At 38.0% G+C, this 25,987-nt stretch overlaps 2 protein-coding genes and 1 pseudogene across 6 annotated transcripts in view; 2 read left to right on the top strand and 1 right to left on the bottom strand.

The window, feature by feature from the left end:
- The window catches only part of KCND2 (potassium voltage-gated channel subfamily D member 2), a 263,531-nt gene extending 247,696 nt beyond the window's left edge, over positions 1–15,835 (top strand). The window contains exons 4-7 of one of the 2 annotated variants that reach the window (XM_090137145.1): positions 8,711–8,809; positions 10,286–10,381; positions 13,499–13,746; positions 15,275–15,835. In XM_090137145.1, coding sequence (XP_089993271.1) covers positions 8,711–8,809; positions 10,286–10,381; positions 13,499–13,746; positions 15,275–15,452 — 621 coding nt within the window. In that variant the 3' untranslated portion in view covers positions 15,453–15,835. The remainder of the gene's footprint in view (positions 1–8,710; positions 8,810–10,285; positions 10,382–13,498; positions 13,747–15,274) is intronic. The other variant, XM_090137139.1, reaches the window with a different exon arrangement.
- LOC116244228 (ubiquitin-conjugating enzyme E2 J2 pseudogene) lies at positions 2,228–2,924 on the top strand (annotated as a pseudogene).
- A 7,898-nt stretch (positions 15,836–23,733) lies between the features above and the next one.
- TSPAN12 (tetraspanin 12) overlaps positions 23,734–25,987 on the bottom strand; it is a 47,618-nt gene continuing 45,364 nt past the window's right edge. For all 4 annotated transcript variants that reach the window (XM_090137124.1, XM_031615299.2, XM_031615307.2 and 1 more), the window contains one exon: positions 23,734–25,355. In XM_090137124.1, the coding sequence (XP_089993250.1) occupies positions 25,050–25,355 (306 nt within the window). In that variant the 3' untranslated portion in view covers positions 23,734–25,049. The remainder of the gene's footprint in view (positions 25,356–25,987) is intronic.

The raw sequence follows: 25,987 nt of genomic DNA, 5'->3' as shown, positions 1-25,987 counted from the left end.
GAAGTGAGTATGATTTATTACGAAGATGACTGCTATATGTATACATTACATGCCAACCCAGAGTTCCAGATGGGTTATTAATCCTGTGTTATTTTTAATTTAAATAAAAATGGTTTATCTTTTTTTCTCAAAATGTACAGTTGTAATTACAGATGTAATTCATCCTAATTGTTAGACCAGATCTACTATTTTTAGGCAATACCTGCAGTACTGCCTACTGAAAGCATCATTTTTCAGGAAAACTTTCCTTCCTCAAGAGTGCTATGAAAAGAAAAGAAAAAAAAAAAAAAACACCTAAAGAACCTAAGCATTACTTCTAATGTCTATCTTAACAGCCAGTTTCAATAATCCATTTATTTAATTCCCAGGTTGACTCTCTGGGGAATCTGACTATTGGGAACTTGTCTTCTTAGCACTTCTTTGCTTAAAAGGCTTCAGAAAAAGCTGAATCAGAAAAAGACAAAAACAAAAGTCTATTTTTTTTTTTTCAGCTTTCTTGGTGACTGATACCACTAAAATATCAACTAGCTCTATGACAAAACATTTTTTCTCCCTGACCTACATGCACAAGGTCAAGAATCAGGAAGACCTATTTACCAGAAAAGATGCCAGCCAAGCCAGAGCAGCACCACTGTTTCCATCTAAAATGCCAGTCCCAATCCACTTTACTCAGCCTTCTGATGAGAAATGTCTTATATGGCCTCTCTTAACACCTGAAGCCCTGATAAGAGATTGTGACTGTTCTGCTATTTACTCTATGGAAAAGGTTCATCATCCAGTGGGCCCAGAGGTTCTGAGGGGTTCAGTGAGAGTGGGATCCCTGCCCACAGAGGTGTGCAGGCAGGTCATGGCTGAGGAATACAAATGTTGACCAAGGGAACAGAGGCTGCATCTGCTTCATAAAGGCAATAGCAATTAGTTTAGAGATAATAACATGAAAAACAAAAATTTCTTATTCCTGGCCACCTTTTTGACTGATGATTCCATAGAAAGGAAGGAAACAAACATAGTGATATAAGTCTTGGAAAATCTTAGAATCAGGAGAGACAGAGGTACACTGCCAGGAAAGTCAATCATAGATCTCAGGTGAAGACGTTGTATCCTTTAAATAGCCACATCTTGAGAGACTTAGGAAAATGGCTACCAAAGACAACAGGGGTATCCCAGAGACACTTAGAAACCTGATTTCAAATATAGGCTGTTTCAGTGCTCCAAGTATCACCTCTCTCCTATCTAATTACACACATCCTTTAGCATCGTTTTGTCCTATGTCCCAGTCATATACTCCCTTCTCCCACAACTGGAAAACATAGAGAACACATAACTTTTACACTACATTGTTTTTGTAGAGAATTTTTCATTTCTATTATGTAATGGCAATAAAGAGTGAACAAACTGTATGTACCAGCAGAACACAGTGCTTCATTACTATGCCTCAGAGCATTGTGCCAGTCATGGATAACAGATCTGCTTGATCTCAGCAATCAATGTGCCTGTTCTGACTTTCATGACTGCACAACCAGCCTTACTTCAGATACACACAGCCTCCTACTGTATAATGTTGAATAAATTTTTCTATATCTGATTTGCACTTTACAGTGAAAAAGAGATGGAAATTGGGAAATACCTTACAAAAATTAGATCGGCAGACTGGCAGATATTCCCTATAGTCTCTTCCTGAATAGAAACTGTTTAATAACTGATTTTCTGTCCTTGAAAAACAGTGAGCTCATTGTATGTCACAAACAGGAATGTGAAGTGATGAATGGCAATTCTGCAAAATCTTGTTTCCTCTGCTCCCCAGAACAATGCCAAGAGTAAGGATCACAGATTTACTCTGACCACGTGTATATCCTTCTTGCTTTAGAAAAAAATGGCTTTAAGGTCTGGTTAATGTAGCACTAGGTATGTTTCATTGATTTCTCCTATTGCAAAATTTCTCTCTTATTTTAAAACGACTGAGAGGATATGAACTGAATATTGCTCTGAGGGACTGAAAGAAAAGTCAGCAAAAAGAACTTACTGAATACACACAGTCTGTATTCATCAATATTCACCTATGAAGTATAGACTTGCATATCATAGAAGAGCTCTACTGCTTTTGTATAAGATGTCCAGGCCACCATGTTGTCTGCAAGCCACGATCATACCACAGCAGGAGGCACTGAGGCAATGGCCCTGCCCAGCCTGCCATCCCTTACAAAGCTCCCTCCAATTTTGCCTCCCTCACTTGGCTATTGGCTGTGGCTCAGCAAAATGTCCTGGCAGTGAAGGGGCCTGGTCTAGCAGGTAGAGATGAGCAACAGCAGTAGTAAGAGAGCACTACCAACAGCAGCACTGTGACTTAAACAAGACTACGTTAGAATTAAGAAAGATCCAGTGCCGTATATCTGTGCAGAACCCTTACCATCTAATATCCCAACAGCAAAGTGCCATTCAAGGAACCTGAAATGACTCCCTTTGAAGGTGGCTATTTTCATAGGAAATTAATATTCTCTAAAGAATTTCCTTTTAAACCTCTTAGTATTTATATGATTACAACTATTGAAAGGTTTGAGTGTAACAGAAGGCTATGTCTTTCAATCACTGATTTCCACCATAATTCATGGAACAGCTTGGTCAGTTTCAACAATGTTGATGGGCTGTCTTAGTTTTACAGTAGAAAAGGACCTCACAGTGGGTAGCAGAGTTCACAAAAACTACTCATTGCACAAAGTTTAGCATTCAGTGGTCTGTTAGCACCTGCCAACCATCCAGGCCTCCAGCAGGCCAGTCTAAACCATGGATTCTTAGGTGGAGCTTTGGAAGAATTATTTGTTAGTTGGATTTGCGGTCTTTGCCATACAATCAAATATGTACTGAGAAACGTAGTTGCAAGAATGAGTGGAAAAGAAATCCAAGACCAAATTAGAGGTAGTTCCTGAGCAAGTGAGACTCTGAGCATCTGACTTTTGACACTAAGATAAGCTATATTTTTTATTTGTTTTGAGCCAGGAAACTACAGGCCTGTCAGCCTTACCTTCATCCCTGGGAAGGTGATGGACAACTTATGTTGTTCAAAGTACAGCATAAACGCTTGCAAGAGATGGTACCTTCTGTTTGCTACAACAGGCTTCTGTCTAGCTAAGAAAACTGGATATTGGAATTGTGGAAATTCCTTTATCAATATCTCATAGACAAATTCAATCAAGGTAGCCTTTAGAAATGACCAAACATTTCGGCTGTAAGTAAACTTGATAGAATTCAGTGAAGTGCTGAAAACTAATCTTAGGAGATAGGAGACTTATTGAAGATCCATGTGACCACCAACACATGCATTTACTGAATTCTGCACTGTCCTTCAAGATTAGAAAATAAAATAATGCTGCACATTTATGCTTGAGAGAAGGAAGTGAAATTTATAAACATATCATCTCACTTTGAATGCATTTTAAAGGAAAATCCTACTTTCAATTATGAAAATGCATTGTTGTAAAAGAGACCTCAATATAAACAATAAATAAAAAATAAAAATAAAAAAAGGAAAAGGAAAAAAAAAATTCTTATCAGAACATTTTCCTCTATCAGCTATTGATGTCCAAGAATCAGAACTTATCTGGCAATAGATAGATAAATAATACAACCTACATACAGGAGTTTGCACTCAGGGCTTAACAAATTATTGTCTACAGTCTTATTTTGCTTTTTCCTCAAGCAGATTTATCAGAAGTGTAGACAGTTTTGAAGAATGCTGCTTTTCTCAGCTAGAGACAACTGCAGGAGGTCAAGTTATTTTCATTTCTCATCAGTGCCTTCAAGTGGCAAATTTAATGACAGATGTGTTGTGACTGGTCCATACGGAAACACAAATGGAAACACAAACAGAAACATGACTGCTAGCTCCAAAATCTGACTTAATGCATACAATTCAACCTGATTCTTTCATATTATTATGGTCTTCTGCTTTCACATTGGAAAATACTTTGTAAAGATTGGCTGGGCTCATATTTCTTTATTTACTGGTTATACATGATGTATTTTTCTATCAAGCTATAAATAATTAGGTACTAGATAAATATAAATACAAATTACAATAACTGCTTAACAGCACCTAGAGCCAAGCTTTTGCAATAACGAACTATGCTACCAATGCAATTTATTTTAGCTTAAATAGGGTATTAACCTCAGTGAAGTTGTAGAGATAACCAGTGGAATAGCTTACCTAAGATCTTTGAAATTCAGCAAAAAAGCACTCAAGTTTACTGAGTTTGAATAGAGTGTGAAAGCAAGGTGCAACTCTTGAACCTTTTTAAATTGCATATCCACTAACATACAAAGTAAACAGCATTTTCCTCTCTACTGCATGCAGATGTTCTATAAATTATTTTCTGTAATCTGAAGTTAACTACTAGCAATTACTGAAAATGAGAAAAATCAGAGCCTGATTTTCACTTGAAAGCAAATATATACAATGGATTTATGAAAGACCAAATAAACAAATGACTTAAACACAATGGGACTAACCTTCAGATCACTTTTACCATTGCTGTAAGAGCCACAGAAAGGCTATGAAGGAATTTTTGCTTTCTAATTGTACAAGATCATTAAAGAAATAACACCTGTAAGGTAAGTACGTTTTCAGTTTTTGATACCAAGACAATTAAGTAGTCTGGAGAGCAGCAGAAGGGAAACAAAAGGAGCTATGTAGTATTAGTTTTAAAGGGGCAGGCTACCTCAATTCTTGCATAGCAGACAGAAGAGAGGCTCTTGTCAAAAAATGATTCCCAGTACCATGACAAGTTGTGCCCTGAAGTATTTCTGATAAAATCTCACCATCCTGAGGGTATCTTGAGTGCTTAAAACTGGATATTGTAAATATCCCATGGCACAACGTTTAGTGCTGTTTAAAACCTTGTGAAATTGTTTATTTCTAAACTTTCTAAAACTGACAGTCACCAAAGAAAAGTGTTTTCCTTTTGTATGATTCCTATTATTGCAGTCGTTGTCAGGACTCACCTTTAAGTTACAAAATTAGAAAATAGAAAATAAAGCAAAGCATTCAAAAGAATTCAGGGGAATACAGGGGATGCTGTAAGAATTGAAGCTGATCATTAGTTCTGTTAGAAAGTTTCATGTTAGATTATGGTGGAATTTCATCCCATTAAAAGAACTTCATTTTAGCTCATGGTTTTTTCCCTAGACACTGTAAAAATTACCAAAATCAAGGTTTCACACTGAATGGGTAACGTTGAAAACCTCACAGCAAAGCAGATAACCTATTGCAGGAGAATTTAATCCCTTCCCTTTTTTGCCAGATATTCCCATGAAAGGACAGTTAGAAAGGACACTGAAGTGATTGAAAGAGACAGTTACCACTTCTTTTGTGCTGTACATGACAGAAAAGACTGAAAACTAAAAAAAAAGTACAATTCTTCCATAGTCACAGTTTTTCTAACATTATCACACAATTTTGCTGTCCTTCCTGGAAATTCAGTCCTCCAGTGTACAGCCCTTAAAATCCTGTGGATGACATGAGCTTTTAATGATTCCTTGTTAGGAAACATGGGCAGTCTCCAGAATGCTCAAGCTATAGGCTCTGATCTGAATCAGTCAGAAGGACTGAAAAGAAATTGCTGTAGCATGTTTGTAAACACATCTGATTTCAGGAGTTTCTACATAGGTGACTCCAAAAGTAATGCCCCCTATTTATTTCCATGGAAATTACAACAGATACAAAGAGCACATTAACACTGTTTGATAGAGAAAAATTTCAGAATAGCTATTTTTAAACATAACCACCTCCATTAGCTGTGCACTTTTGCCACAATGAAAAAGAACTTGCATACTGCACTCTTAACAATCTCACCAGCAGAGGTGACCCACTGTGACTGTCACTACTGCTGAATGGCACCACCACCACCACCTCACTGTGCTCACATCCACTGTTTGGTCTCCACAAATGTTCAGCAAGCAGCAGTGAACAGGTGCAAGTTTTCCTGTATGGAGGAATTCAATTCCACACCTTCATGTTAGACATCATTTTGTCAGACTGCTCCTCTGCTGCCATCTGTCACACAGCAACAACATGCAATGGAATATTGGTGGGAAGGTTCAACCTCTACTGCAATACCACCAACATCCACTACTGCTGTTGTGGGCCAGCATCATAAATTATGAGCAGCCCTCATATAATCTGAAGTGTAAGCAGGCAAGCTGCATGCAATATCTGGTTGCCTCCTTCATAATAGATTTATTGTCTTCACTTTAATAAATGATGTAAATTCTGGCCATCTTAATGAGTCTAAGCTAGGAAGATGTAAGCTATTAGTTCCCACCTCACAAAAGCTTTCTAAGATGCTAAAAAATATATATTTGCAAAGCAATTTAAAATCTTCATATGCAAAGAATAACCGTCATATTATGTGTTGTAGCACACTGACATATTAAGACTGTCTCATGAACTGTTATATTTTTTACTTTTCTGTAATAAATGGTGCAGTACCATAATTATCACTTCACCCATTGGAAGAGGAAATGATCATACAAGCTAAAAGGAAAAGCAAGATTATTGTTAGTATGTGTGTTCTAAAAATTGAACGAATTTCTTTATAAAAGCCATAAAAACTTTTGTGACTGAAATCACTTACTTATAAGACTGCAAGTTGCACTCTGCAATGGCATCTCCAAAGCATCCTAGTTAGGAACAGTGCTAAGAGAGATTTTTCATATATTCTTGAACACAGCATGTGCACATTTCAGCCAGATTCTAGCCATGCTTGGCTGTTAGCTGTCATGAATTTCTTCGCTCACTGTTGAGAAGACCTTCAGTGAGTTTGAGGCTGTGAGTGCAAAGAAGTATGGTGTTGAGACATTCCTTGCAGTGAATTATTAGTCGTACCAGAGAGACAATCTTGTGGCTGCAGTGACTGGGCTTCTTTCTGCTACGTTAAGCACTCAGGGATTCTCAATCATTTCATGTTGACACTTAATACCAAAGAAACTGAGCGGAAGGGACAAATATGCTCTCTTTGTTTTCTGGGAATAACAACTGAGGAACTATCAGCTATGGAAATCCTGATTAATATATTAAACTTAGTTTTTCAAGTTCTTCACTTGTCACCTTCTGTGCTTCAACAGTCATTAAATTCCTGCTGCTTTCAGAATCAGAAACCTAAGCTGGAAGGTAAGCCCAAACTCTCTCTGTTACACAAAAAGAATCTTTTGTTCTGTATCACAAAAGATACAGAACCAGGATACCATTCTAGAACACAAATGCTTCAATTTTACATAATATTTGTCAAGAGGCTCTTTTCTTTATGCTTTCCTCTGCACTGGGTGGAGAGGAACACAATGAGGTTCAACAAAGGCAAGCATGGAGTCCTACACCTAAGGAAGAATAACCCCTGCATCAGTACAGATTAAGGGCTGACCTGATGGAATTCTCCGTGGAGAAGGACTTGGGTTTCCTGGAGGGAAACAGGATGGCCATGAGCCAACAGTGTGCCCTTGTGGCCAACGAGACCAGAGGAATCCTGGGGTACATTAAGAAGAGTACGGCCAGCAGGTCAATTGGAGGTGACACTCCCTCTCTACTCTTCCCTGGTGAGGCCATACCTGGAGCACTGTATCCAGTTCTGAGCTTTTCAGTTCAAGACAGAGAACTCCTAGAGAGGATCTAGCAGAGGGCCACAGAGATGATGAATGTCCTGGAGCATCTCTTTTATGAGGAAAGCCTGAGAGACCTGGGACTGTTCAGCCTACAGAAGAGAAAGCTGGGAGAGGATCTTAACAACACTTATAAACATCTAATGGGTGGGAGTCCAGTGGATGGAACTAGGCTCTTTTCAGTGGTGCCTGGAGACAGGAATCTCCTTCTCTGGAGACTTTCAAAACCTGCTTTCCTATGTGACCTATTCTGGGAAGCCTGCAGCAGGGGATTGAATAAGATCATCTCCTGAGGTCCCTTCCCTATGATTCTCTGATTCCGTAATGTTGGCTTCTAACTGTTCTGTTCTGATACTTTCTCAGGGATGAAAGTCACCTACATAAACAAAAAGTTTCACTTGAGTACTCTCAAACCAGATCTCCTTCTCAGCACTTGGATGACTGCTGTCTCTGAAAAACCAGATTGTGGATAGATTATGATCAACAATGATGACTATTAAGTCTCATTATAAAAAATACACATTGAAATAAAAAAAAAAAAAAAAGGTTTTAAAAGGCCTGGCAGGCATTTAGGAATTTAAATGGGAGACTAAAAACAACCACTGCATTCCTTTATTCCAAAAACTCAGAAATCTCCAAGAAACCAGCTTATGGCAGTTGCAGTATTATGGTTCTCCGAGTTACTTCTTCTTTGAAGAATCATTGCTGGAGCAGCCAAGATGAAAGCCATGCTCCTGATCTACAAGGCACAGACATCCAGGAAAAAAAAAAAAAAACAACCACAACAGGAATCACTTACATGCTGGTCTGTCTAATCCCCTCTCCAAAATCACTGTTCTTCTCAGTTCTTCTCAGCTGATGCATGCAAACAAATAAAAACTTGTTTTGTGCATTTCTGTGAGGAGACATTTGTGATTTGCTCCACCTGGAGGACAAATGCAATGCAACCTTTCAGTGATTGTGACATTGGTATTCATAAGCAGCTGGTTCCAATTAGTAGTTTTAGATAAACAGAATAATGGATACAAGTGCATGTGACGCTCTTTTATTTTGTCTGTTTATGCAGAAAGCAAGACTTGCTCGAATTCGTGCAGCAAAGAGTGGGAGTGCTAATGCCTACATGCAGAGCAAACGGAATGGCTTACTGAGTAACCAGCTGCAGCAGGTAATGTGTTTGTGCCCTCCACCTCCACAGTAACAGCTTAATAACAGCACAGCAGCAGTTTATTCTATTTCTCACTAGGGCATGTCAACTTGGGTCTTTAGGCAATGTTGTCTTTAAAGGTAGATTAAGGAAAGATAAGCCGGGCAATTATTACTGCTGAAGGTACTTTACAGGAGCTGATGATAGGATAATTAAAAAAAAGAAACCCACAAGGCACACACACCAAGAGAGGAAATGGCCAGATAGAAACACTGTGCTCAATGTAAGCTGGGTTTTTAGAGGCAGATCTTACAGAAAGATCTCTTAAGAAAGCTTAGTTCATTTGCCTTCTAGGATAAGCTTATCTCATTTGGCTTTACGCAGCTAGAACATGGGTGATAGTCCCTCATGCTCAGTGAGAGAGGTAGATGTAGGGTTCTGTTGGCACAGTTGCAGAGTGGCAAATGTTCCCTGGAAGTGCCTACTTTGTTTTTTCTCTTGGGACAGCCTCAGCCATTACTCCCAGGTGCAGTAGGGACCGCAGGACTGCAAGCGGCCGGAGGCAGCCCTTGGGCTGTGCAGGGCTGAGCACTGAGGGCCCAGTGTTTCTCAGTCCTTGCTGCTTTCTGGCAGCTCTCTGAGGGATACAGGAAGGCTTTCATTCCTCTGTGCCCTTTCTGTTTAAGAAGCGTTATAAAGGCTAACGTTTTAGCATATAGCCAGGAGAAGAGGAAGTGACTGTGATTTAGCATAAAGGGAAGCGGTCAGAGCTCTCGATTCCTCTTCTGCTCAGAAGAATTCAAATCACTGAAAGAGACACCAAATGGCTTTATTGCCATGCAGCTTTCAAATACCCCAAAGTTGAATTGTAATCTTTCCTATTATCCCACTTCCTCCCCTATTTAGTTTTCTGGCTTCCAGTGAATAATTACAAAAGCAATTAATAAACAGTGGATGCTTTCTACTTAATTCTTCATTCTGTGTCAGTAACATCTGTTGTACGCTCTCTGCAGTCAGCAGATTGGGATCACTGACATGACTTTTTGTGTAAGCAGCAATACCACGCATTCTTCAGTGCAGTGAAACGATCCCAAGAGGACAACTCTATTTAATTTCCTTCCAATAAGGCACATTCCTAAGCAAAAAATATTTTACTGTCACTGAAATTTATGTTAACTGTAAATATGTACTAATACAAAATTCAAGGCTTGCACATTGATTGCACTTGGAAATTATCTCAGTCAACTTATATAGGTATTAAAAGACCTAAAATGGAAATATTTAAAAGGAGATGCAAGGGAAAGATAGGAACACTTTAATTTAAAAAGAAAAAAAAGCAAAAGAGTAATCACATCCAAGGTCATTTGGGTTATCCCATGTGGAGCAGGCATTACAGTTATGCTACAGTATACAATCCAGATTAGTTCTGATCAGATACTTGGATAAGAGCCCTCTTGTTCAAAAATGAGACTAATATGGAGTTCTTTGTATTAACAGTCCTCCAGTGAAGAAGAACAGGCCTTTGTTAGCAAATCTGGCTCTTCCTTTGAAACGCAGCACCACCACCTGCTTCACTGCCTGGAAAAAACTACGGTAAAAAAAAAAAATGTTTTCCTGTAAATTTCAACATTAGCCTAATTCTGAATGTTTTCAGTATTTCTTCGAAGTAATAAACCTTTTGTGAAAGTGATTAGTTGGGGAGAAAAGCCATCTTATTGTATTTTAAAGCATGGTACCCTCTGCACTTGAACAGGAAAGAGAGAGGCAGATGAGAGCTTTGTCTAGTGTAAAAGGTAATGTGACATCAGCCTGGCCTTCCGTGTGCAGGTGATGGAGCACCAGCACGAGTTGCACTGGGGCTGTGCAGTCTACTCCTTGGAGATCTTCTATAACTGCCACCCTGGCGTCCTGCTCTGGGTGTCCCTGCTGAAGAAGGGTTGGGCCTTGGGAGGTCCCTTCCAACCTCAACCATTCTGTGGTTCTATTAAATCTATTTTGCAACTTCTCTTTAAGATATGGATACATAGTGGAACTTTGTTATTTCATCATAATGCTACTGTCCTTTTTTTTTTTTTTTTTTTTAAATTAAAAGACATAGTAATTCTTTTGGTACATTTAATGGAGAGTAATGTGAAAGTCTTACTACTCTTTCTCAAAATAAAAGTAAAAATATAAGGTTTTCCCTTTCCAGACATTGCTAAAATATTATGTATTCATATATATAAATCATTGTTCTCCTTTTGACAACTTTTTCTTGTAAATACAATGGCCCATTTGTTATATCACTTAGCTAGTGATACGTCATCTCACGGTGCATATGTTTTCCCATGCTTACCTTTGGAATATTCATTTTTATATAATGGGTTGTAGGACACAATGTCTTGCTTCCTATTCAAAGCATAATGTAGTTACTTTGCCAGTATTCAGGCTGGGTCCTTTTTGAGAGGACATTTTTGAGACATTCTGTACTAGAACCTGATAATAGTAATCTGCCTTGAAATGTTCCACAGTTGAATATTACAAATGTATTTTGAAAACCTAGTAGTAGCCACAGGTCTTGTTAAATTCTCATAGAAGTCATCAAAAAAATCCATTTGGTGGAATTCAACCCCAAAACATTCACATTTCCTCTAATTATTATAATGATGGAATATGGAAGCTTTATGTAAGCAACTGTCTGGCCAGATTTTGCATTCCAAAAATTTAAGAGGCAAGTAGAAATTTTAGGCACCCAGAATGTGGAATATGGAAAGCAGCTGTTTCCTGGTGTACCAGCAAGAACAAGATGCCTTCTTAGTCTCTCCTCCTTCAAAATAACTTCTTTTGACTGGGGTTAATACCTAATGTTAGGCAAAGGAGTATTTTTTCTTTTCCAACAAATTAAAGCCAATATGATAAAATCTTTCATACTCTATGAAGCACAGCATGAGTAATGTCATGGAATTCTGTGAAAGTTACATTAATAACGAAAATAATTGTACCAAATGTTATATTTTATAGGCTACATTTAGCTGATGCAAGAACAGTTAATTTATAAGTATAATCAAATAGATTAACTGAAGCCATTATATCATTTCAAAATGTTTCCAGTCTATATTAAAAGTTCATTCAGCAGCCTTCTTTAATGGACCCTGCTAATTGAATTCTGTTGGTTGCTCCATAAAAGTTTTAGGAAGAACAAAATAACTTTCAATGGAAAAATGAGCAGAACTATTGGCAAATAGAATGTAAGCCCTCAAAGAGAATCTGAAGACAGTGATTAGGTCTTTTTTTTCTCTCTGTGTGTCCACTGTCCACCTGTGTGATAGTATTCAAAATCTTGTTTGTTGCTGACACATGCTTTAGAGCAGTTGATTTTCAAGCAAATTTCTTTCATTTCACTTGAAATGGGTATTCTTCAATATCAGTCAATTGCACACACATTTATGTTTGAGTGAAGGAAAAGAGAAGAAACAGAAATGATAATAAGCCTATGAAGGTGTTTCCATTTTTAGCAGCAGTTGGCTGCAGTTGATACACTATTTATTTTGCTCACATATTTCGTATTTGTACTGTACTGCAATTCTCCTGGAAACATGAGCCCCTTTCCGATTAGTGTGTCCTTCTTTAAGGGAAAAATAGTTTTTCTCTTTCCAATAGATAAACATGCAGCAGGCTAACAAACCTGAAGTGAATGACACTGAGAAGAGTGTGAAATAAAGCATAAGCCCTAAACATTTTCAGGATATGCGGATAATTTCACTGATAACTTCAAATATATTAGAAAAAAGGAGGCTTTCCAAAGAGCATGTGAATGTGTCTTAATCTCTGTTTAGTTTGGACTGCTGCTTCAAAAATATGTATATATTCTTTATTTAGTTAGTTTCCTCCTATTATCAGCACCACTACATCACTATTTAAAAATGTGAAAATCACAGTTTAGTGTGAAGCAATCCACAGTCACTTACCTAGTCATTGTAAACTGCCATTTGCTTGAATTTGGATTCAGCTCTATGACAATTCTATGAAATTACTGAATTTCTGTCTCTGCTGGGATTAAGCAAGGATTGCAAGAACAAAGACCGCTTTATTTAACCAAGCACTCCATTTACAGAACTGATTTTAATATATAGATCCGCAGTAATAAGGAATGTACTGAATGGTTTTATATGACTGTTTCATCATCTCCTGCAAACAAAAGGTTTATTTATTTGATTCTTTTTCTTTTACATAGATGCAAACCTTGAAACAGTGCTTCAAATCCTTCTTGTCTAACATGTAATCCAAACTGAAGTATTACAAAGTCATCTGAGAAACGTTCATCAGTTTTTTGCTGTAGTTTTGTACAGCAAATCCTATTTCTAAATGGCATTTAGGGCATTTACATAAGCACCACTTTTATTTTTATAAATAAATATAATCCCCCATTTTATGGCACTCCACAGATGACACGGACATTCATAGTGCAGCCTACGATATGGTTATACAAAAGAACTTGGATTATTTTTTCATAGCTAAGTACCTGGAGAGTTTTGTTCCAGTGTTTACATTTGTATTGGTATTCAGCCCAGGCTATGAGGGGCCGAATGCTATAATCAAGACTAAGCTGTCTAACTTTACCGATTTATTCAGTTGTACCGATTTAAGCCTTTAAGCAAGCATAATTAATATGTTCATTTTAATTAACTTTCTGCGTGTGCTTTGTCCCTTTGCTGGGTTCCTTTGTGCTAGAATCACGAGTTTGTGGATGAACAGCTCTACGAAGAGAGCTGCATGGAGGTTTCTACAGTCAATAGACCCCCAAGCCACAGCCCCTCGCTGTCGTCCCAGCAAGGCGTCACTGGCACTTGCTGCTCACGAAGACATAAAAAGACGTACCGCATCCCCAACACTGCCCTCACGGGCAGCCGCCACGGCAGCGTACAGGAGCTCAGCACCATCCAGATCAGATGTGTAGAGAGGACACCTCTGTCTAACAGGTACTTCTTAGCATCAGCACACCAAGAGCTAAAACCTCTTTGTTCCCTAGGGATACGCTTTGGCCTCCACAAGTAGGCTGGGAGGCTGCAGATAACACTGAAATTGTCATCTAAAAATGGACAGTAGTCCTGAAATAGCCTGCACTCTCTTCTCTCCTAATGTAATTCTAAGATAAAAGAATAGGCAATCTCTTTTCATTTCTGCTCTCTTATGTCCTCCCCATAAACCGTTGTGTGTTCTTTGCACAGAATAGCATCCAGGGACTCCAAATGATAAAAAGCACCAAACTGTACTGCTCACAGACAAACACGGAATAAGAAAAAGTACAGAAAAATGTGCAATTCATATATACAAGACAAGCAAATGGGAAGTAAAGGAAAAATTTGTCACTGCTGTTCCTTGATTTAGTTCAGAGTACAAATTACACTTCCAAATAAGGTAGAGAAGAGGGAAATAAAACTAGATTGCCAAGAGTCACAAGTGCTATAGTAATAAGAAAGTCTCTACCAAACAATGAAAGGTACGAAATAGATAAAAAAATGTATTTTGTATTTTGAGGAGTTATTACAAAAGTGCGGAAAGTACAGTTTAAGTCATTGAAAATCTCTGTACTCTCACAGATGCACTGACTTTTAGGTGTATCTGAGCACCATCTCTGAGAAAACAGCAAAGGGACTCAGAAGTGTTTTCCATTGAACTCAGACGTGCCGCCATTTAAAAAAGAAGTGTTCTCAGCATGAGTTACTAGAAAGATTCACTTTTTAAGTGACATTTTGAGTAGCTTGCTTTAAATAGTTGTTAGGTTTGGATTTCACTTCTATGAACAATTCAGCAGCTTGTAGCTAATGGAGTCTTCCAGCTCTTGGCTACCACAGAGCCCCAGTCTATCTTGGATTGCCTGGATCCATCCTTTCTCTGCTGGCAGACTTTCCTGCACCACATCTCCCATCACAGAACAACTAACATAATGAAAAAAAGAAAAAAAAAAGCAACCCCATAAAAAAATAAAGAAAACTAAACAACAACAAAGTTTGAAATGCCAGTCTCATCTTTTGTGAGTTAGTTTTAAGATTTTTATAATGCTGTGATGCTGAGGTTCATTAACTCAAACTTAGTTTGCGTTCATATCACTGTGTCTTACTACCAAAGGTATATAACATACAAAGGCTCTTACACAAAGATGGCATGGGAGAGTCAGTGGGGTACTGGGAGTTCCACTTAGTCTCTGCTTCCCTCCAATGTAAGGCACTTGTCAATGCTGTTTGCTCCCCACTGGGCAGCCCAAATGCTTCCCATGCTCAGAAACACTTAGGTGATGAGCTGAGAAACTTTTAGAAGCACAGAAGGTGGGAAAGAAGGGAGAAATGGGCCATGGCCGTGGGCTGCCTGCTCATGGGTAGGTGTTGGTAGGAGGCTGGTGCCACTTTGTCCCTCTGAGCTCTGTAACAAGGCAGGGCAGAGGGGATGGCAATGTGTGTTCAGGAGTATGGACTTGCTTTCATCATGGGTTCTTGTTTCTTCCTCCAGCCGATCCAGCTTAAATGCCAAAGTGGAAGAGTGCGTTAAACTAAACTGTGAGCAGCCTTACGTCACTACAGCAATAATTAGCATCCCAACACCTCCCGTCACCACACCTGAAGGAGATGATAGGCCAGAGTCTCCCGAGTATTCGGGAGGAAACATTGTCAGAGTATCCGCTTTATAAAATAAGGAATTATTTATAAATTCGAATAAAGACCACTTATAAGCTGAGCTCGAGCAGAGAGAAATGAGTCCTGAGGAATGAGAGAGCTGACAAAGACAACACCCCCTGATGTGTGTGCCAGCAGCAACGGAGTGAGACGTTCAGGAGAACCACAACAACTTGTGGCTGTCAGTGTCACACCATGGGAACCAGTGGAGTTTCTACATACTGTTGGAACTGACACATAGTGGAAGCTTCTGTGACCATCCTGACTTACTATAGAGCACAATGAAATGTCCCCATTGATGCTTCTTCTTATCATGAGAGCTCTTTTTAGAAAAAAAAAAGAAAAAAAAAGAAAAAATATACATAAAACAAAAAAATAGAAACCCGTGTTCCTGCTGAATGCAAAACAAGAAACATTTTGATAACATGTCTTTTTTTCCTCCTGTTAATAAACCACAAACTTGTTCAGAAAAAAAGAAGAAAGAAAAAAATGCTCATAATGAAATATGTTTGTACTGACTGAAAGAAATACAACCATAATGCATGCTGAAATTATTTGGAGCTGTGATCTCAGTTTCCTTTTGTTGTTTTTCAGATTAGGCATGATAAAATATTACTGTAGAAAGGGGCATTTCTGTGCACTTACAACAAGCTGATTGTTAATGTTCCATGGTAGTTGTACAAATAACTTCCCTTTGAAAAATGCAGTATTTCTTATTCAAACTCTCATTAGTGTACTAAAGGTGTTCAGTTAGTTCAATATTTACTATTGTTTTATCTTGCTTCCTAGGTACTGTTACAACTGCAATAAGTCATTGTACACCTGTTGTATCAGGAATCAGGATTTATTTTTCTTTAAGGTATTTTACACAACTTCATCTACACTATAAACTTCTAATGGCAAATATCTACATAATCTTACAGCCAAACTGTGCACCACAAATGTGCTATTCAGTCACTGTTCTTTTTGTCCTCTGTCCTCTATTTCTATGACAGTTCATTGTCTCCTCCAACATTACCATGCTGTTTGGGACTTCAAGGCTACTAATGAACAGGCATAGTCCTTAGTTCTGAAGACATCTTGTCTCATTCTGTATTTTCAGAACAAACCTCTTGTCCCAGTGTACTGTTGCAGGATCGCTCCCATTTGAATTGAGATTAGAACAAAGTTTGTTTGGGGATCATTTAACATTTCTCTCTAAACTTTCCTCATGGATGTTCTGCAGCATCCAGAGTGTTGGCTGCAGCGGAAGACACTGAAAGACATTCAGTAAAAACAATGGTGAAATTATTCTTGCAATTATCTACAAACTTGAATCCTAAAATTTGTTTGAAAATTTATATTGTGTCAAGATATTTAATTACCTAAGAACATTGATCAATAATGGGTTGGGTCTCAAAGCTATAAAAATGTGACTGATTTCTTTTGGAATTTGCCAGTGGGCAGGTCTAACAGGTACTATGAAAGCTCTCTTAGTTAAGGTTTTTTGGCTTCATTTTTAGAAGACATTGATGTTAGCAGAAACCTTTCTGATAAAAAATGACATTGTTCTTCATGAGAGTGCATTCAAAGATGTATCATAATGCTTCCTATGTACACAAACTACCATAAATCCTATACATCAAATATACATGGAATATTTGCATATCAGTACCTACATATATACATCAAGAACACTGGATCAGAAATAATTGCATGTCTGCAAAATAAAATATGCATATAAATCAAAAGGCTCGGTACATTAATGGCCATTACAATAAATGATTAACACAGTTATTTAATAGTTTGGGTAGTGTATATTTCAATATAGTATTTGTTAGCATTCTACTGACCTTAAATTTTACATTAGGAGATGACACCCACTAAAAACTGAAACTTGCTGATAGTACACTTTTTACAGCACACAGATATTTCTTTGTACCTTTCAACAGAGACTGAAGAGTAGATGACGGACTATCATGCTACAGTATATACACCAAAATGTAACAATGTCACCTATTAGAATTGAATTGCAATTAAAAGGAGCATATAATGTAATGCATTATGCTTTTTTCTTACTATTTACTTATTCAGAAGCTTGGTTAATTTGCAATTATCAACTTGCTTTTTGATCAGAACAACTTACTATAAACCGAGCTTCTAAATTTCTTTCAGATTATAACAGGTAGCAGAAGCACAGATTGTCCTGTGACAGAAGAACACTCATTTTGAGTAATTCTGATGTCAACTATGTGGTGTTGCACGCCTCTCTTTTACCCTGTTAGAAAATTGTGGTAAATCTGCTGCAGCTGGTGGGTTGCCTAAGTTTAAAGGGGCTAATATGAGAGGTAGAATGGACCTTGAGCTTATACTTATATCCTCCATCTACCCATGGTCACTCATAAAAAACTGGCTTGGTCCCCACCTCGTGCTGAAAGAACTATTGACATAAAACTGCCTTTACACTACCAGTCTGCAACAACAGCTTAATGCCATATGGTACTTCTTGAATAGTAACATCATTAAATAATGTTAAAAGGCAGTTACCAAGCCCAGTTCGGGACAGATTACATACAACCCAAGAAACCTATTGACTCCATCAGTTCATGTGTCTCTCAAACTCTTTATTCTCCTTTTTGCATGGACTGAAACAATTGCACTAGAGCAATACACTTGCATAACAGTTATATCCCAGAAACAACCCATACTTTCATTCTTAAATTACAGTTTAGGGAATAATTTAGTATGATTTTGCAGAATTCTAGTCTTGTCTCATATCTCCACATGTCACATGCAAAATCATTACATTATTCTGAATTTGGAAAATACACATTCTTTTGGTGTTTTAGGTGATTTAAATGCTGTTTTGGTAGTGAATGACTGTTGATGACTGTGTAAAATGCATCTGTACTGTACATGAAATGTAATTATTTCTGTGTATCATACAAAGAAACCGAAGTTGTTGTTTTTGACAATTTTGTTTGACAGTCATATATCGTATTTCAGAAGGCAGCATAATACATGCGTTATGCTGAATAAATAGACATTTGAGGAGTACTTAAATAAAACATCTGCATGCTTGAATGGGTCAACCTAGTTTTGAGATAACTTATTCATGGAACTACTTTTTTTTTTTTTTCCTAACATGATTCAAGGAGCACTGAATCTGAGGGCAAGGAATTTCCCCAATACTAGTTCCAGGAAGCACAGATGAGCTCATCTAAACATAACAGTCACCAAGACCACTCTGTCGCAGCTGCACAGCACAGAGCTGCTCTACTCAGTGTGGGCAGCCACCAACATTACCTTCCCAACTCCCTTTTCTAGTAGAGCTGCTAAAGGAGCCCTTTGCTATTTCCTACCCAGCCTCCAGCAGCAGCAGAAAAAATTGCGGTACTGAATTCTTTCCAGTCATATGAACTCTACCTTTCTGTCTTTACTTTTTAGAAGATTTCTGCTAGGATTTGAACATATCCAGTCACTGACTGGATGCATCTCCTAGGTGACAGAATCACCTCAAGACTGATATCAAATTCCCTTGTTAAAATATTAGTGTGCATATGTGATCAAACTCCTTTGGTAGCATGGAAGCAGCTGAAAACACACTGCAGATCATTTTGCAGAGAGCAACTGACAGTACAGGTAATGCCACATGCCATAGCAAAGGGAGAAATAACGGCCAACTTTATCAGGAGCTGAACTATCCCAGGGCATTTTAACAAGAACGACAGCCCTCCCATAAAATGTCTACAGAAGATAAAGATTTTTGAGGGTTTGAATATACTCATTGTAGAAACACACTGCTGAGTGCCTTTGCAGTGAGAGCTGCACTTGCTCTGTGGGAAAGGGTGACATTCAAGGAGGAAATTGGTCTGGAGGAGGATAGACTAGTAAAGTGACAGGATAATAAAGATTTGAACAGGGAGGGTACTTAGGAAGTAATACGCTCATTTGCCTGTATCTAGGGCCCACCGCAGTTTCATTTTGCTATTGACCATGGAAATAGCCGAGGACGTTCAGATATTCTGGAAAAGCAATTAGCAGTAACTACATAGCAAAAATGATTCTGGATATGTAAATGGAGAGCCAGAAGAGAGGTCAGGAGTGAACAACATCCACCTATTTAAATTGACAAAGGCTATAAGATATACCTAATTACCTAGTGTTTTTAGTTTCTCACTTGCCTGCATTATGTATCAATTTACTTTTCAAGTACTCATTTTCATAGTATCAAAGCTCGAGGAGCAAAGAAAAGGGGGGAGTAATGAACAAAAGCAAGCAGATGCATAAAATTTTTTTTTTGTATTTAGGACATCCCGAGCTTTTAAAGAAATGCAGTAGATTATACCTGAATTTTGAAGTTTCAAATACAATCCCATTTCACGTGAATTAAACATAATGCTTTAGTGGTAAAAGCTTTAAAAACTATTTTTAAAATCCCTCCTTCTATCATAATTTAACTGTGTAGTTACTGTCACCAACAGTGTCTCTTTTTACTATATATTCTTTATAATTTTCCCTTAGATTTACAGAGTACTATTGCAAAATCCACAGTTACAAAGAGAAAACAGTTATGTTTCCTCAGAAAGCCTTGTCATATGATCTGTCAGCAGACAAAGCAAGATCTTATTCAAAGACCAGGAACAGCAAATTTTGTCTCCTAATCATAGTGCAAATCTCGCTCAATCTCACAGCTGAAGATTTCCCTCAACTCAGTGTGACTCGCAGGGCTGAATGGAAGCGCCTGATGTGGGCAGGAGGTGACCCATCTCCTAACACAGCTGTTGGCCTTTACATTAAGTGATCTGTGAAAAACATTAAGGAACAGTTCCGTAGCTGCTTCCTGTAACAAGAAAGATAGGTTAATTAGTTTATGCTGAACAAAAAAAAGAACACCTCACCATTCTCTTCTAGATACCCCTCCAAAACTTAGAGAAAATGAAAGTTTGAATTAGTTCTACTGCCACAAGTATTTCTAAATATTAACCTCTTGCCAAGCACCCTCTCTCCTATGTATATCCTGAAGCTCTAAAGTAAAAGAACAGACTTACAGTCAGCCAATCCATTTTAAAGCTCTTTGATCAAGCCCTAGGAAAACAGAGACACCTCAAAGTCTGAGCAAAGAAAAACAGAAGTTTGAAAGTGTTCCAATTAACAGCTGAGACCTAGATTAACAAGTAGGGTTAGATATTCAGAATTGATGTTTTCTTTTGCGTAATACCCATCAGTAGTCCTTACTAAGAAAAGGAATACTTTCATCAATCCTGATGTGTAGATGTTTCAGCCAACTAAGCTAACCCCATTCTGAATGTATACTGGCAAAGGATTTGGGTACCAAGTTGCAGTAAAGTTACCCAGATGTCTGTCATCTTGCAGGTCCAAAAACACTGGTCTGGGGCATCGGTCCTGTATCAAAGGAGCCCTTCCCCAAGTAATCCTAGAGTGAAGAAGCCCACACCAAATCATTTTTTCAGGAAGCACTATCTCACACCTCTAATCTTTGTGAGTATGGTATGGATTTACCACCTCCTGAACCTAGATGTTTCAACTGTAATTTGATAAATCCCTTTCATCATTTGAACTGAACAAGAGGCACTGAGCTTGTTCACTGAGAAACTGAGTGGACCCCAGGGACATCTGCAAATCCTGTCCTTGCCTGTGGATTCTTTGCTTGCATTCTGCTTCACAGGCAACCCTCACAAGGACCATATGGGTACCTCCACTACCTGTTACAACACTGTAGGAATAATTCTGGTCTTAACCAATGATGGCATATCAATCTCTACCCTAAACACACAAGCTTCCAAACTAGATGACCTCAGGAATAGATGTGCCTCTGTGCAGTTCTGCTCTCTTCTGTAAAGCTGACACCTGGGGTACATAAGTACATTCCCTCAGTCCCTAGGAAGGGGATCACTGCAAGTCAATGTCAAACCACAATGTATATATACGTAATAAAACTTCTAATGCTGTAGTTATATATGGAGAGAGAGTACATATAAGCATAATTTTGGCAAAGCAACAATACAGATATCTCACAAACTCAGGTCAGGTGCCCTGATCCATATATAAGGAGACCCTACAAGGGACTACCATATGTACATTTCTGAAGATGCAAGGAGCCTTTACCCCTACAGCTATCCCAATAAGCATGCTCTGGCTCATGTTTTTCAGATAGCTGTACTCTTGACCTAATTATATCTACTGGCAGTGCTTCCTGGAAACCTATAAAGAAGTGGCTTGGACTGTCAGTATTCCTGATTCAAGCTGTGGACTCCTCCAGTGCATCTCTCTCGCCTGGCTTGCCAGACACAGAATTGCAAGGGAGATCATCAATCCAACCCCCCCTGATAAAGCAGGTTCCCTACAGTAGAGTGCACAGATAGTTGTCCAAATTATCTCCTGAAAAGCAACACCATAGCTGGAGTGTGGCTAAGGGAGCTTTTACATACACTGCTTGAGTAAAACTTCGATTATTAGGATTTTTTGGTTGAATTAAGAAGTCCTGCCTTCTTTTAACTTTACTTAGGGTGAGATTCTCCACATTTGGTTGTAATTACATTAGTGTTCAGCACTACAGTGGTATTTGCATGCGGTAGAAATTGTGGACTGAAGTTAAGGTTACTTAAACCTTAACATACTGGAAAGAACAGGCCTTTCATTTGATGGTGCTCCCCAAAGTCTATTCACAGCATCTCTGACCTATTAGGTAAGTACACAGCAGCTTTCCCAGCTGAGGGCTGGAGGTAGAATTGTATTCAGAGGGGGCAGAAACTTAGAATTATCAGAGGGTCTATAGGCTTATGTAGCCTAGAGTTCAGTTTAGTAAATGGAATGTCCTACAAACTCATAAAACTTCCATGTTAACAAAGGAGCTCCTCAAAATGAGCTTAGGGATCACAAATTAGTCATACTACAGTGTTAGCGTTTTTATAGTGTCCTTGGCTGAACATGAGCCAGCAGTGTGCCCAGGTGGCCCAAGAAGGCCAATGGCATCCTGGCTTGTGTCAGAAATAGTGTTGCCAGCAGGAGTATGGAAGCGATCATCCCACTCAGCCCTGGTGAGGCCACACCTCTAGTACTGTGTTCAGTGTTGGGCCCCTCACTACAAGAAAGACATCAAGGCCTTGTTGCGTGTCCAGAAAAGGGCAACAAAGCTGGTGAGGGCTCTGGAGCACAAGTCTTATGGGTTGCAGCTGAGAAATCGGGATAGTTTAGTCTGCAGGAGGCAACTGTCTGTAAGGAAGTTGTGGCAAGGTGGGGGTCAGACACTTCTCCCACATAACCAGCAATAGAAGACTAGAGGGAATGGCCTCAAGTTGTGCCACGAGAGATTCAAGCTAGACACTAGGAAAATTTTTTCCTCTGAAAGAGTGGTCAGGCACTGGAACAGGCTGCCCAGGTGGAGTCACCATCCTTGGAGGTGTTTAAGAAATGTTTAGATGTTGTACTAAGGGACATGGTTTAAGTGTAGAAAAGTTGCTGGTACGTGAGCAGTTGGACTGGATGATTTTGGAGGTCTTTTCCAACCTGAGTGATTCTATGGTTCTGTGATTCCTCAACCACGACAGTGAGCTGCAAAAATGCACAAAATCCTAATCGAACAAAATGTAATCCACCAGTTTGTGGTTTGATTTTTTTTCTTCTGTTTGATGAGATTTTGTTCATTTTGGTTTTGAGCAGGAATGAAAACCAAGCAGCACTGGTCCAATCCACTGAGTGACTGTAGGTCACCCTATCTTGGACACGTGTTTTTTTTTCTACATGGAACCTTGTCTGTAGCTACAGAAATGCCACCCTAGCTAACTGGAGGGAGAGGGGGGCACAGAAATCTTCTGGATATGCGCAGTAATGTTGAGCATATGAATTTCTGAAAGGTGCATGAGAAAATATTTCTCAGAAAGTCATTCCAAGCAAATAATTTGGGAAGCTCTACCCTTTATCTTTTTTCTAATCTCCCAAAATAAATATTAGCATCTCTGTAGGGGAGGTACAAAAGCAAAAGGTAATCTTGCTTGCAACAGTACATGTGAAGTAATTACACCCACAGGTAGACTGCTGAAAAACAAACATCCCACACAATTAAGGAGCTTAATTTCACCATCCCTTGGAAGCTTTTGTAGAAGCAATAAAAAAGTAACTGAAATTCACATTTCAGTTTCTCCATGACAGAATAAGTGGAATGGGTAAAGATGCATCAAATTAAATCACATTAGCAGGAGAACCTTCCCAAATGTCACCAAAGCATTCACACTCTATGTCTTCAAAATAAAAAAGCCATTATGAAATTTAAGACAATAGTAATTTTATTGTCTATCAAATCACACCTTGATTTTCTTTTCTTTTACAGATTTCAAAAACAAAGCAAGTATTTCTAAAATGCAGTATATAAAAAACCATTTGCCACAAACTACTGTACTCAGTGGAACAAATATATATTTCAGGAGCGTGGCCGAATGTAAAAATAATCCTATGAAATAAACATTGTTCATAAAAATACAGTAAAATGCACTTTCCCCACCTCAATAAATACATTTTAATGCTGTTTCCAGTTGGCATTTTAAGCCACTAGAGATCTCTTAATGAAGTACAAGCCAAAGTATAATTTCTCCTTATGCAATTTTACAATCATCTCTTAATGAAGTACAAGCCAAAGTATAATTTCTCCTTATGCACTTTTACAATTATTGCAATAGAATCCAGAATTGTAAGCATTTGCCTTGTAGTCTTTTGTTTCCATCTTCATGGGAATCGCAGACAGGATAAAAGATTTATTTATAAAAATGTGCTACTGCATATTGATTCCCATTTTGGAAAGAATGCTTAGGTTTCTTCTTTTTACTAAGAAGCAGTTCACAGAACAGAATGTTTTAAATGAGAATTCCGTAGTACTCAGAAAGTTAAAGTCTATTGTCCAGAATCATATTTTTGCTTGTAATCACTCTTTAATACATTTAAACTTAAAAATTAGTCACATAGTTACATAAAAATATAAGTTTTAGAGCATCTTTAACAATAAAAGCTAAGATAAAAGGTTTTGTTAGAAAAAGAAAATCTTGTCCTTTTTACAGACCTTGCAATTTTTTTAATCCAAGTATTTACTTGAATTATAGTTCTGTCATCCATGCACACACAAGAACACACAATTATATATACATAGATCCCTGATTATTTTAACACGTTTTCTAAATGGCTTATTAAAAATGCAAAAGTCAATTTCAGTAATGTCACATTTTGTTTCTCCAAAGCACAGTCATCTCCTCAGAAGACAAATATCTTGATGCTTCTTTAGAGGTTCTGTCTATGTGTGAATGAATCAGTATTTTACACATCTTGTAACAGTAAGTTACTGTTACTGTGCCCAGTGAATGAATGCCTTAAAAAGAAAACAAACAACAACAACAAGAAAATAAAAACAATTCTGTTTCATGGCTCTTCTAAGAGGCTGAAAGGCAGACACTTGCTTATTTGTCTTACTACAGAGGCCTCTTTATCAATCATTAACTGGTTTTGGAAGTATAGGAAGACTGGTCTTTTTTGTACAATTAATGGAACGGAATAAAAAAATTAAAAAAAAACAACAACAATTAAAACCCTGGTAACTTTTTAGATTAATTGTATCATCTACAGTTTTACAATTCTTCCATTTCAAAGTGTGTATTAAAGCTGTTTGCCATGGATGTATGTTCAAAGATTCCTGTTAGGCTTGGTTTCAGTAGCTCCATAGAATGGCATGACAGTTGCTGTGAGGTATCATTCTTCAGGGACATTATTTGATCTGCCCCAGGATCTCTTTTGTCATAGTACAGAGCCCACAGTAAAGTAATAGTGAGGATCATAGCCAGAATCTGTGTTACTCCGATAGAGATTCCAAGAAATCTCAGTACTTGCAATTGCTTCGTCCCCCTCAAAAAAGTGAACATTTTTTTACCACATCCCTATGAAACAAAAAAGACAGAAAAAGATTAGTCAGCATTATTTGGCTTGCAGTTCCCAAGGCTTAACTCACCCTACCTAGTACTGGCTTATTCTGGCTCCCCAAAATTCAATTTCTCCAGACAAAAGTTTGAAAACTATTTCGCCTACTTTTTGATCAATTCCACAATGCCATACTTCAGTTTTCTCATACACTGAGACTTTATTGCATATAACAAACTCCTAGAGATCTGTACTACTTTTCAATTCAAAAATCATTCAAAGTTGATCTGAGTTCTTTTTTTTTTTTTTTTTTAAGAAACTTGAGGGCTTTCAACAAATTTTAAAAGCAATTACATGCTGTTCATCATTACTAATACTGAGTAGTAATAATATCACGTACATGTGCCATTATTCCTTCTAGTTACACTCTGACAGTCTCCTGTACCTGCAGACTATACACTAAAAATTATCTGGCATCATTTCTGATATGAATGTAGAAACTTCCACTATTTTTGTGACAGTTTTATACCAATAGTCAGTTTTATCTTGCCTTGTGCAGGATCAAGCAACTTACAGCTACTGCTGCTTAAAACACAATAATTTCACTAAGTCTTTGAAAAGTCTGTTTGTTTTTTTGTTTGTTTTGGGGGGA

Source organism: Phasianus colchicus, chromosome 1 (genome assembly GCF_987193195.1).
Source record: "Phasianus colchicus chromosome 1, bPhaCol1.hap1.1, whole genome shotgun sequence".
Taxonomy (NCBI): Eukaryota; Metazoa; Chordata; class Aves; order Galliformes; family Phasianidae; genus Phasianus; species Phasianus colchicus.
Note: the sequence above shows the minus strand (reverse complement) of the source record. Positions and strands in the feature narration are given on the sequence as shown.